At 34.7% G+C, this 14,694-nt stretch overlaps 1 protein-coding gene across 1 annotated transcript in view; it reads left to right on the top strand.

Annotated features, from left to right (window-relative positions):
• Positions 1 to 14,694, top strand: part of PolrMT (mitochondrial RNA polymerase) — a 603,530-nt gene that overhangs the window by 263,398 nt on the left and 325,438 nt on the right. Inside the window, exon 16 of the mRNA XM_090391417.1 lies at positions 6,984 to 7,119. Coding sequence (XP_090247543.1) covers positions 6,984 to 7,119 — 136 coding nt within the window. The remainder of the gene's footprint in view (positions 1 to 6,983; positions 7,120 to 14,694) is intronic.

The following is a 14,694-nucleotide window of genomic DNA, read 5'->3' as shown; positions in this document are numbered from 1 at the left end:
CAATTCCAATGCCTTTTTGTGCTTACTTTTACATTTATGCTAGAAATAGTGAATTAATATTATCAAAATTGCTTACATTTTTTAAAAGTCTTTGATATTATCAATAGTAAATGAATTATATTTAAATTTCAAATTGACCCTCACAAAATGGATAAATGGTTAAAAATAAAATTTCCTCCAAAGAAACCGCGAATTGAAGATAATTATGATAGTACTTCTACATCAGACAAACAACAATGAAAAGATTGGATTGATTCTTCTATTCAAACAAGTTCATTATCAGTCAAATTAAGTGATAAAAATATTAATCTGAAACTTAACGAAACCTTGCCCAAGAATGTTCGAAATTATCAAGAAGACTACTTGAAATGGGGATTTACATCGACGATAGTCAACAATGAACCTCATTCTACATGTGTATTGTGTCATGAGACACTATGTAATGGAAGTATGAAACCAACATTATTAGTAAGACACTTAAAAACTAAACATCCTGAACATGAACACAAATCTTTACAATTCTTTGAACGATGTTTGAAGACATGTAATTCTCAATCCAACAACTTAAAAAAATTCACTAAAATTAACAATAAATATTTGGAGGCATCTCTTGAGGTTGCATTCTTAATTGCAAAAGACCAAAAAGCCACACACCATTGGGAAAACACTTGTACTCCCAACTGCCATAAAAATGGTAGATATAATCCATGGAAAAGAATATGCAGATAAACTAAAATATATTCCCTTATCAGCAAATACTATTAGTAGACATATAGAAATCTTTGCAGATAATTTAAAGAAGCAACGTATCGCGGTATCAGAAGCCATCAAACCAGAATTTCAAGAAATTACGAAAGAATTCCAAGGTCATTGTTCACATTAAATATTGTAATAAATATGTTTGTAAGCTATTAATAATAAAAATAATGTGTAAAAATATCTAGCATTTTTAATTATTATATAATGATAGCATATTTCCTCTTTATAATACTTATTACAATAGAATTTTGCTCAATCAATTGGGGGTACGCGATCAAAAAAGTTTGGAGACCACTGGTGTAGTTGATGAAGGTAGTTGCGGCTGGTGGATTGGCAGAGTGGTGGAGAAAGAGTTGTAGAGTAGGTACCCTCCCTCGAAGAGTCTTTGAACTCCATTATGTAATAATATGTAATAATAATAATAATAATAATTGATCTTCTATGGCAGTGTTTCTCAAACTTCAGATATCCAAGCACCCTTCTTAAATTTTCATTATTACCAAGTACCCCTAATTAATTAATTAAAAAAAATTCATTAATGAATTAAAAATTAATTAATTAATTAATTAAAAAAAATTCATTAATGAATTAAAAATTAATTAATTAATTAACAAATTAATTAATTAAAATCAATAAATTATTTTAAAATATTAATTAAAATTAAATAACTATTTTATTTAAATTTATATGTTCATGTAAACAAAAAATACGATTTATTTTTAAATTTTGGTTCTCTAGAGATGTCAGACGACACAATCATCAATTTCATTTGATCCAAATGCAATATCAACGTTTTTTTGTTGCTTACAGCTACTTGTATTTGCTATATTGCTCTCTTTTGGGGATTTTGTAAATCCAATCTTTAACCAATGATCCATACGTAAGAATTTGAAAGCTAAAAAAACACTGTATTTACTCGAATATAACTAACTTTTTTCCCAAAATTCATCATCATCATTAAATTCCTGCCATGTTCCCTCAAGGGATGTACAGGATATGATAGTACTACATGAAAAATTTACATCATTACTAACTTCCTATGTACAATTTTCCTCCAAATCAGTCTGTTACTTGTCAAGACTCCAACATTACCAGATCTTATATTTCTATCGACTAAGGCATTTTGTACCGTATCAATCCACCTATATCTTGGTCATCCTCTGGGTCGTTTTCCTGCCAACCTGGCAGAGAACACTTGTTTTGCTAATCTTTCCTCACCCATTCTGTTTAAGTGAACATACCACCTGAGATTAGCTCTGCTAATGCATTCCTGGATGCTGACAATGTCAAGTTCTTTCCTAATATCCTCATTTTTAATATGATATTGCCATTAATGCCACCTGTTCATGCCTATAATCTTTCTCAGGACTCTCATATCTGCGGTCTCTAGTCTTTGGTCAAGTGTTTTACTTCTGACCCCGCTCTCAGATCCATAAGTTAAAATTGGTTTGAACACTGTCTTGTATACAGGTAATGTAGTGTTCCGACTAATTTCTCTCTTATTCCATATGAATTTATTCCATTGACTTCCCACCATACCAGCTTTGCTGATTCTGTTGTCTATTTCCATATTTAATTTACCATCTTCAGTAAAAATCATGCCTAAGTAGCTGAAATGTTTTACTTGTTCCACAGGTTCTCCATTCACAACACAGTTGACATTTTCAATGATTCTACCTATTTTCATTGTCTTTGTCTTTTTATTGCTGACCTTCATACCATATCTATTACAACAGCTATTCATTTTAGTCAGGGAATCTTGCAAACTTGTAGCGGATTTATTTAGAAGTATAACATCGTTCGCATAAAGCAAAGAGCTGACATTAATATCTCCAATTCTTATATCATGTTTAATACCACTTTCCTTCATAATGTGATCCACGTAGATAATGAATAACAGAGGGGATAATGTACATCCTTGTCTCACACCAGATTTGTTCTATAATAGAACATGAGAAGGCTACTAAAGGCCACATGAGCAGGTATCTCCATTCCCTTTATTCAACTCTGTTGAATAATGAGAATGGAGATACCACGCTACTTCTCTATTTTTCCAAGCAAAGACATCATCAGAGATATACTGCAAGCTATAGGTTGCATGCGTTTGCAACACAAGGAAGAGGAAATGGCATACAAAATAAATTCATTAGGGTACCTTTCTATGAGTCTTCATTAGCAGCTTTTGTAGTTCTTAAAATTATAGAGAACATCCTTCTCAGATCTTTAGGCTTTATGTCTAACCAATTGCTTCTTTTGTGTTGCCTACATATGTGCACATTTGTACCTTTGTTGCTGCTTCTGTGAGAGAGACAAAATATTAGACTTATTAAATTAACACTAATTTTATTCCTTAGCTCCATACATTATTTCCATTAAATATGCTTAATGAAGGGGTGCTTAAGGGTCAAAGTTGTATAACTGAGAGGAGACCTCCATAGCTTTTAAAGGAATGCGGAGAACCGACCAGGGCTTCTGACCTAATGTCCAATCCTCACCTTCTCGTGGTGCACCCTGTTGGGTATCTACTTGGATACTGAACGAATGAGGATGGGCTGGCAATTTGGGATTTAACCGACCAAATTGTATTCTTACTGGTTAAACCAAAATAAAAAATGATGCTACAACATGAAAAAATTTCATGCCGGCTGGGGCGTCGCCCGGTTAAACAAGGCCCCCGTTGTTTTTGCCAGGGAACCAGGGCGAACAGCAAAAAGTCAGCTACTGGAACAAATCTGAAAACATCACCAGAGAGGATTGGTACTATCAACGTAAGAAGCCTGAATGGCAAAGAAATGGAGCTAGCTGAGGAATTAGATAAGTACCAGATCGACATAATAGGGGTAACTGAAACAAAAAGACCAAACCTGGTGAGATCTTTCTGAGCAATAAATACAAAATGTTACATTCAGGCAATGACAATCAAGGAAAAGAAGGAGTAGCCATAGTATTCAGCACAAAATACAAGGCTAATCTTTTGAATGGCAGTCAGTCTCAAGTAGAGTAATGTGGGCATATATGAGAATGGGTAACTGGACAATGAGACTCATTTGTGCCTATGGTCCCACAGAAGGTTCTACTAAGGTAGAAGTGGAGGAATTTTTTGAGGCTTTAGAAAAAGCAACTGACAAAATGAAAAAGGAAAAGTTGGTCCTTGTTGGGGATCTAAATAGCAGAGTAGGAAATTGTTGTGAGATATACAAAAAAAATACAAAAACATGGAGAGAAGAGGCTAGGAATAAGAAAAGTCTCATTGACTGTGTTATTGTTGATATTGATGTTTTCTCCCTGGTGCAGGACACCAGAGTGTACAGAGGATTTAATATTGGAAGTGATCACTATTTAGTCTTGAGCAGGATAAAATTGAATTTCATATTGAAAATAATAACATGTAAGAAAGTTTTAAAGCAAATAAAAGTTGAGCAGCTCTCAGATGTGAACTGTAGACTAAAATACACAAAGATTATTGAAGAAAAAATGAAAGAGTTTGAGAACAGGAATCAAACCTTGGAGATTAGTGGCAAACCTTGAAGAAAATCCTGATTGATTCAGCCAGAAAGGCATGTGGTGAGGTTGTCTGCAAGGATAGAAAAATCAGAACTCCCTGGTGGACACAGGAAGTTAAAGAGGCAGTGAAGGAAAAGAAGGAAGCATATCAAAAGTTCCTGTCAAATAAGTCAGCTTGTGCTCTTAGAGAATATTGAGAGAAATGCAAGAATGCTAAACACTGTGTAAAACTAGCTAAACAAAAGTCATGGGAGAACTTTGGTAAGAACATAGAAAATAAATATCAAAGAAGGTGGCAAAATATTCTGGAGGTTGTTGAAGAAGCTTAGGAATGGGGGAAAGAGTGCTGTAAAAGGAGTTAGAGATGATAAAGGTGACATGAAAACGGGAGAAAAAGATATCTTTGAGGTATGGAGTAATTACTTTGAAAAATTGCTAAATGAAACAAGCAGTGATGACAGCACAGTGGTAAAAAACACTGACCAGTCATGCAGTCAGGAATACATATCCATACTTGAAGTAGAAAAAGCCATCAAAGGCTTGAAATGTGGAAAGGCAGCAGGAGTAGATGATATTCGACTAGAAATGCTGAAGTATGGTGGTATAAGAGTCTTACTGTGGCTGCACTGCATAGTTCAGAAAGCCTGGACAGATGGATGAATTCCCGATAATTGGAGTAGAGCTCTCGTAGTACCCATATATAAAAAGGGAAATAAAACTGAATGTGAGAATTACAGAGGTATTTCCCTACTGAGTGTTCCTGGCAAGATCTATGCAAGTATACTTGAGAAATGAATCAGAAGAATTGTAGAAGAAAAGCTGGGTGAAGAACAAGCTAGATTCAGGCCAAATAGAGGCTGTCAGGATCAGATCTTCACTTTACGACAAATAGTCTAGAAAACATGGGAATATAACAAAGATCTGTATTTAAGTTTTGTCGATTTGGAAAAGGCATATGACAAGGTGCCAAGAGAGAAGCTATTCAATACGCTGCAGTTATATGGTGTCAATGGGGGCATTATATCAAGCAAAACTTAGTCTTTATTTGAGTTGTATGTCAGCAGTCAGAATTGAAGGAAGTACAGGAAGATGGTTTAATGTTAAATCTGGTGTGAGACAAGGATATACATTATCCCCTCTGTTATTCATTATCTATATGGATCACATTATGAAGGTAAGTGGTATTAAATATGATATCGGAATTGGAGATGTTAATGTCAGCTCTTTGCTTTATGTGGATGATGTTATACTTCTAAATAAATCCGCTACAAGTCTGCAAGATTCTCTGGCTAAATTGAATAGCTGTTGTAATAGATATGGTATGAAGGTCAGCAATAAAAAGACTGAAAATAGGCAGAATCATTGAAAATGTCAACTGTGTTGTGAATGGAGAACCTGTGGAACAAGTAAAACATTTCAGCTACTTAGGAATGATTTTTACTGAAGATGGTAAATTAAATATGGAAATAGACAACAGAATCAGCAAAGCTGGTATGGTGGGAAGTCAATTGAATAAATTCATATGGAATAAGAGAGAAATTAGTCGGAACACTACATTAGCTGTATACAAGACAGTGTTCAAACCAATTTTAACTTATGGATCTGAGAGCTGGGTCAGAAGTAAAACACTTGACCAAAGACTAGAGACCGCAGATATAAGAGTCCTGAGAAAGATTAGGGGCATGAACAGATACCATCAATGGCAATATCATATTAAAAATGAGGATATTAGGAAAGAACTTGACATTGTCAGCATCCAGGAATGTGTTAGCAGAGCTAATCTCAGGTGATATGTTCACTTAAACAGAATGGGCGAGGAAAGATTAGCAAAACGATCCAGAGGAAGACCAAGATATAGGGGGATTGATATAGTACAAAACGCCTTAGACGATAGAAATATAAGATCTGATGATGTTGGAGTCTTGACAAGTAACAGACTGATTTGGAGGAAAATTGTAGATAGGAAGTTAGTAATGATGTAATTTTTTCCATGTAGTACTATCATATCCTGTACACCCCTTGAGGGTACATGACAGAAGTTGATGATGATGATGCTTAATGAATTTTCAAATTAACATGTGAGATTAGTAATGCAAAAAAAAAAGATGTCTGCAAGTTTCATATATAAAGAATAACAAAAACATAAAAGAATAAAATGCACTGAACACAACATCAGAATATATTGTTTTTTTGGTTAATTTCAGTTCTGTTACTTGTATATAGACTTGTTATAATTTTATAAGTTCATTAATATTTTGATATGTAAATAATTACAGTGTTTTTCAGGATGTATATTTTATGGTTGTATGTTAATCTATTTCATTCTCTTATCTGTATCTGTTATGTTTTTTGTGATACTCTCATCAGAGAGAGAGAGAGAGAGAGAGAGAGATGAGAAACCTGTAACTTCAGATGGGTTTAAGGGTATGATAGGAATTCTAGCAATCCAGCTTTAGAGATGATTTTTAGCCACTTCTAGTGTCCAGTGAGCAGGATAGTGAGCTCAGACTGTATGAAAATCCTCTACACTTAAAGGACTTGATTCACAGTAGAATTCAAACTGCATCATGCTAAATGAAAAGTGGAAATCCAATCCTCTCTACCATCCAGACTTAATCTAATCTGTTTATTCAAATGCTAAAATACAATTTAAATTTAATTTGACAACAGTAATTGATTTTTTTTAAGCTTTCTTTGATTTTCTGAATTTTATATTTTAGCCGCATCCTGTCTTATGTAAACTTTTTATTGAAGCAGAATTGGAAGAGCTTTCTTTTGATGTTAGTGAAATGCCAATGTTATGTCCACCTTTGCCATGGACCAGCATATATGATGGAGGACTAATACTGTCCTCAAGTAAGTGATAAAATATCTTTTGCATTTAAAATTTTTGACAAAAAGGAGCGGAGAGTTATTACAATATTGAGTACAAAGCTTGAAATGTTATTATATGAATTGTTATTTATGCAGGTGAACTCAAGTAATCTGGGACTTTAAGAAAAATCAGTAACTAATCCTTAGTTATAGTAATTCACTTTTTCTTTTTTAGTTTATAGGAATTCACTTAGTTATAATAACACTCTTTTGTACTGGTTCTGTAATGAAAACAGTGGAAGTCTTCTTTAACTAAGCAGCATCCCAGCTAGCTTGATTTTTTATCACATTACACAATCATTTTTGTTTGTGGTTTAAGCCACTATGAATTCAGTTCTTTTGGAGTAAGCCCATTCTTGTTCATTGATTATTTATTCAGGTGCACATTGATTATTCAGGACTGGACACTGGATCGGAAAAACCACACTCTTTGCATTCCTTACAAGCAATGGGGAAATTCTACCCCCCACCCAATTATTATTATCATCATCGGCATTATCTGAGACCTCCAGGGAGTCAAGGGAATCTATACATCACCCAGACCAGCTGTCATACCGTCCTTGAACTTGTCTCATATTCCATATAAATTTATTCAGCTAGATGTCTGTCATACCTGGTTTGCTTATCCTGTTGTCCATTTCCAGATTTAATTTGCCATCTTCACTAAAAACTGTGCCTACATAACCAAAATATTTTATTTGTTTTATGGGTTCTCCATTGAAAATTATTTGTTCTATAGGTTCTCCATTGAAAATACAGCCAAAGTTTTCTCTGTTCCTGCCTATTTTCATAATTTTGGTCTTTTTATTGCTGATTTTCATTTCAAATTTGTTACAGTTTTATTCAGTTTAGTTAGAGAATTCTGGAAATTTGCACAGGTTGTGTTTAGGGCACATCGTCAGCTGCATAAAGAAAAAAGCTAAGTTGATATCTATGATTCTAATATCAGGTTTAATGCCACTTTCTTTCATAACCAGCATGAAGATGTTACTATCAACAATAACATACTCATTGAGGCTTTTCTTATTTCTTGTATCTTCTTTTTACTTGAATTTGTGCATTAATGACTTGTCTGTATTCTGAGCAGAAATCCATCAGGTACTCGCCATTATTATTGCCTTTTTTTTTCCAAATTTTCCCAAAAGTTTCTGTGTGCTGGGTGGATTCGTTTCATGTTCTGCTGTTTAGATCTCCAACAAGGACCACCTCTTCGATTTTCTAAAACAGCGGTTCCCAACCTTTTTAAGTGCCGACCCAGTTTTATAGAGGCAAAGTGACCCGTGACCCCAATACATTAAAAATAGGCTTTTTAATAGGGTAAATGAAAACACATTGAAAATAGATTTTTCAGTATAATATAATTCAAAATAATGTTAACTTATGACATATTCAATGCGATGATTGAAATTGTAACTCATTAATAAGCTTAAAAATTCGCACTTGTGTTTTCGTTAATGCCAACCTCATGTCATTCTCAACATTTATTCTGTTTCTTGTTTTGGTTTTCAATTGAAGAAGCGTTGAAAATCCACTCTCACAGAGAGATGTAGAAACAAAGGGGAGTAAAACTTGAAACGCAAGCATGGTGACATTTGGATATGACCGATACATAGCACACCAGAATTGAGTCAGCAGTTTTTCATCAAATAAGTTGCGTGCCGAGGAATCATTCTGCAGTTCCAAGAATTTATCTTGTACTTCATCAGAGATGCTGGTGACATCACGGGAAGCAGAGAACAGATTTCGTACCAGCGCAGCAGCTTCTTCTGTCAGCTCAGGGAAATAACGCTGGAGTTCGTTTTCAAGAGAATCGAGATGCCCAGTAATCTCTTCTTTCAAATTGCCATTTATTTCACCTTCAGATTCGTCTACCACGCTGCACAGTTTCTCAAACATGGCAATGTTTCCTAGATTTACTTTGCTTCGCCAGTTCTGGAGTTCAAATATAAATGCCCTGAGATTATCTTGAAATTTGATAATAGTTGTTTCCTTTCCTTGGAGTTTCAGGTTAAGCCTATTTTGCTGTTCTAATATGTCTGCTAGGTAAGCAATTCTTCTCAACCAAGCTTCATCATTAAAATAGGCCGCAAGTTCATGTTTCCCTTGCACTTCCAGGAATAACTTGATTTCTTCTTTCAACTTGAAAGAATGATTGACCACATTTCCTTTTGATAACCATCGTACAGCAGTATAGAAAAAAAGAACCACATGATCAGCATTCATGTCTTTACACAGCTGTTTAAACAGATGGCTGTTAAGAGCTCCAGATTTGATGTAATTTACAATTTTGATCACCGAATCAAGTGCTTCTTGCAGGGGAGCTGGAAGAGTCTTACAGGCAAGAGCATATCGGTGAATCATGCTGTGGATTACCTTTGCTTGGGGAGCAAGTTCTTTTACTGTTTTCTGAAAACCAGACTTTGACCCTAGCATAACTGGTGCACCATCCATACAAACCCACAATGTTTTTCCATTCTGGTCCTCCAGTCACAAAAAAGTTATTTTTCTCCTCCTTTTGTAGTAGTTTCAAGTACACTACAAAATAGTAACTCTTCTTTGATGCCTTCTGAATGAATATATTTCATGAAGACAAGCAACTGAGAACATGAGCTTACGTCCGTTGACTCATCTACTTGAAAAGAAAACAATGGTGAAACTTCGATTTCATCCAAAATCTGCTCTTTAATGTCCATGGACATGTCTGCTATACACCTTTGAATAGTATTATTAGACAGAGATGTTCGTTGCATCTTTACTTCGCTGGAAACCCCAAGTAACTTTACCATCTTCAACATGCAGGGTTTTATGAGCATTTCTCCAATTGTGTGAGGTTTTTTTTTTTGCTTGGCAATTTCCAATGCTAGTTCATATGATGCTTGCAGTAATACTGTCCGTTCTTGATGTAAGATTCCTGTTTGATCAAGTCTCTCACGTTTTCAACTAGTTTCATACCGATGAAAAAACTCTAAATCCTTTTTAGAATGATCAAAATGCTTCGTCTGTAAGTGACGTAAGAGTTTTGATGGTTTCATAGACTCAGCACTGAGAACAACTTTGCACAAAATGCATTGTGGCTTCACTATTCCATTGTTAGTCAAGTAAGTAAAGCCATATTTCAAAAAATCTTCTGAACATTTACGTTTTCTTTCCATGGGGAAGGATTTCTAAAAATATAAAAATATATATTTGAAACAGTTTAAATAATATAATACTATTGTGCACAAAACAGTTCAAATAATTACTAAAAGTAAAGGTAAAGCAAAAACATTTATTTGAGCTTTCACACTTAAGATCCCAATTAATTGGCAAAAAATTGGCTAAAAAACCATTTATTTTATTGAATTTATAAGAAATACTATTGAAGACAATAAAGTTACGTGAAACATATATTTCAAAAAAATATTTTCAAACGTACACTGTAAATCAAACACTGTTGAATCCACAGCCATAATATTACGGGCAGTTATTTTAGTTACAAAACAACTACATGAAATTACAATTACCTAATTCAAATGTCTGCTTTTGTATGATAAATGTGAAAATTATGTACCTGGATGTTAAGTGGTTTTAATTCATCAAAAAATTAAAAAACAATTTTGCATATACTTTTCTAAGTAGTGTTATCGGGTCGCTGGATGGTGACGAGTGAAAAGCCCGATCTACAGATTTTATTTTGATTGAGTTTAGCTATGTAGGATGGAGCTGTTGGCGCTGCTACAGTGACGACTATGGTGTCTGGACCTTACAGCACTGCTCGGCTCGTGGTTGTTTGTTCTTGGCTGGCTGCTTGGCTGGCCATAGAAGGGAAATAATGTGATGTTCTGGGCTTCAGATTCCTGGAAGCGGGATCATTTGATTCGTGTTGACATATGATTTATTATATTTTGCAGAATTCGCTGGTATTGAAGAAAAACCATTGCCATCCGCAAGAAACAAGGCTAGGCACTCAGCGCATATGTATCACTAAGAATCGACCAATCACAAGCCGAGCCTGCATTCCGTAGAGCCAATCACTGAACTGTGCATGAACCTGGACCTCACAACAAGCTAACCTGATGAACGAAAGATCATTACACGTTTACGCAAACAAATCTCTGTGCAGGACGCGATGACGTGATTTTTTATTTTCCCTTTTTAAAATTTTCATAGCTCACCACTGCCCGGCGACCCCACAGAAAACCCATGGGTTGGGAACCACTGTTCTAAAAAGTCTATATTTATGTGGGTTATGGTATAGTTGTATGTATAATGCTATATATTGATATGGTATAAATTGTACATAATACTAAGCAATGCATAACCAGTTCTTAAGTTATAAGTTGCCATTTAAGGAAAGCACAGGAAGATGATTTGATGTAAAATTGGTATACAACAAGGTTGCAGGCTTTGTTCTCTATTACTCATCAACTACATGAATCACAATGTGCAGTAAAGTGATATGAAACCTGATCACAATTATATTCCACTGTTCTTAGGACTTAACTAAATTGAATAAATGCTGCAACAAATTTTATATGGAAATCATCAATAAAAAAATTTAACATTCCAGAAATAGTCTGGACTGAGGAAAACATCAACTGCATTCTCAATGGATGTTGTGTGTGTGTGTGCGCAAGCATTGTGAATGAATTCAAGAACAAGTATGACAGCTGATGCATGTAGTGTGTGTGGCTTCTGTTGATGTGACTCCCTGGAGGCCTATCTTAATAATAATAATTAATATCCAAAACCTCAATTTTCAGCATCATACCCCTTGGAAAATAAATCTTGTGCACTCTCTTTCTTCACACTCTCAAAATAATGGAATTCACATTGCAACCAATCACCAATTTCATGCTGCATGCAATTGATCTCATCTCTCAGTTTCATCAACTCGACTGTTGATTTTTGGATCATCTGGCTTGCATTCTCTTGCTCACCATACCCATGTTCTCCTGCTTACTTGTCATCAAATACATCTTTTGCTACTGTTGCTGACAACTAATTCATCATCTCCTTCTTACATTTTGTATTTTTCATCATTCACTTGTGCTCCTTATTGCTTAACAAATTTCCAATTATATATCCTTGAAGTATGGAGTAATTACTTCGAAAAATTGCTAAATGAAACAAGCAGTGATAGCACAGCGGTAAAAAAATTGACCAGGCATGCAGCCAGGAATACATATCCATACTTGAAGTAGAAAAAGGCATCAAAGACTTGAAATGTGGAAAGGCAGCAGGAGTAGATGATATTCAACCAGAAATGCTGAAGTATGGAGGTTTAAAAGTCTTACAGTAGCTGCACTGCATGGTTCAGAAGGCCTAGACGGAGGGATGAATTCCCGATGATTGGAGTAGAGCTCTCATAGTATACCCATATATAAAAAGGGAAATAAAACTGAATGTGAGAATTACAGAGGTATTTCCCTACTGAGTGTTCCTGGTAAGATCTATGCAAGTATACTTGAAAAACGGTTGAGAAGAATTGTGGAAGAAAAGCTTGGTGAAGAACAAGCTGGATTCAGGCCAAATAGAGGCTCAGAATCAGATTTTCACTTTATGACAAATAGTTGAAAAATCATGGAAATATAACAACTTGCCAAAGGAGAAGCTATTCAATATGCTACAATTATATTTTATTGTACAACGAAACCTGTGGAGAATTCATGACTAAACAAACACACATAATAACCACAGTAATAAGTTTTAATAAATAAATATTTCATCCTAAGTATCAGAGGACATTGTCTGTACAGTTAATTCAAACAATACTAGGAATGACATACAGTTAGGGCGCATGATTACAAAGGAATCCCACTATGCATGCAGTAACGTGTTATAGAATTCAATTAAAATATATCTGGGGGGAGGAAATAGATTACATTAAAATAAGATAAAATATATAATGACAGTCTCGCTATTCCTAAAGTATGGGAAATTGTTATACAAAATTGTGTAAAATAATTTTTATATATGTTATCTTATTTTAATGTAATTATTTTTTTTCCCCTCCAGATATATTTTAATTTAATTCTATAACACTCTACTGCACATATAGTGGGATTCCATTGTAATCATGCGTCTTAACTGTATGTTATTCCTAGTATTGTTTGAATGAACCGTACTGACGATGTCCTATGATATTTAGGATGAAATATTTACTTATTAAAACTTATTACTGCAGTTATTACGTCATCATCATCATCATCATCATCAAATTCCTGCCATGTACCCTCAAGGGGTGTACAGGATATGACACTACTACATGAAAAAATTACATCATTACTAACTTCCTATCTACAATTTTCCTCCAAATCAGTCTGTTACTTGTCAAGACTCCAACATTATCAGATCTTATATTTCTATCGTCTAAGGCACTTTGTACCGTATCAATCCACCTATATCTTGGTCTTCCTCTGGGTCATTTTCCTACCAACCTGGCAGAGAACACTTGTTTTGCTAATCTTTCCTCTCCCATTCTATTTAAGTGACCATACCATCTGAGATTAGCTCTGCTAACGCATTCCTTGATGCTGACAACGTCAAGTTCTTTCCTAATATCCTCATTTTTAATATGATATTGCCATTGATGCCATCTGTTCACGCCTCTAATCTTTCTCAGGACTCTCATATCTGCGGTCTCTAGTCTTTGGTCAAGTGTTTTACTTCTGACCCAGCTCTCAGATCCATAAGTTAAAATTGGTTTGAACACAGTCTTGTATACAGCTAATTTAGTGTTCCGACTAATTTCTTTCTTATTCCATATGAATTTATTCAATTGACTTCCCACGATACCAGCTTTGCTGATTCTGTTGTCTATTTCTATATTTAGTTTACCATCTTCAGTAAAAATTGTGCCTAAGTAGCTGAAATGTTTTACTTGTTCCACAGGTTCTCCATTCACAACACAGTTGACATTTTCAATGATTCTGCCTATTTTCATTGTCTTTGTCTTTTTATTGCTGACCTTCATACCATATCTATTACAACAGCTATTCAATTTAGTCAGAGAATCTTGCAGACTTGTAGCGGATTTATTTAGAAGTATAACATCATCCGCATAAAGCAAAGAGCTGACATTAACATCTCCAATTTTGATATCAGGTTTAATACCACATTCCTTCATAATGTGATCCATATAGATAATGAATAACAGAGGGGATAATGTACATCCTTGTCTCACACCAGATTTAACATTAAACCATCTTCCTGTACTTCCTTCAATTCTAACTGCTGACTCAAAACTCAAATAAAGACTAAGTATTGCTTGATATAATGCCCCATTGACACCATATAACTGCAGCGTATTGAATAGATTCTCTCTTGGCACCTTGTCATATGCCTTTTCCAAATCGACAAAACTTAAATACAGATCTTTGTTATATTCCCATGCTTTCTCGACTATTTGTCGTAAAGTGAAGATCTGATCCTGACAGCCTCTATTTGGCCTGAATCCAGCTTGTTCTTCACCAAGCTTTTCTTCCACAATTCTTCTCAACCGTTTCTCAAGTATACTTGCATAGATCTTGCCAGGAACACTCAGTAGGGAAATACCTCTGTAATTCTCACATTCAG

The sequence above is a fragment of the Typopeltis vanoorti genome, chromosome 4 (genome assembly GCF_054136105.1).
Source record: "Typopeltis vanoorti isolate ZY-2024b chromosome 4, IOZ_Tvanoo_1.0, whole genome shotgun sequence".
Taxonomy (NCBI): Eukaryota; Metazoa; Arthropoda; class Arachnida; order Uropygi; family Thelyphonidae; genus Typopeltis; species Typopeltis vanoorti.
This window is presented reverse-complemented; position numbering and strand designations above follow the sequence as displayed.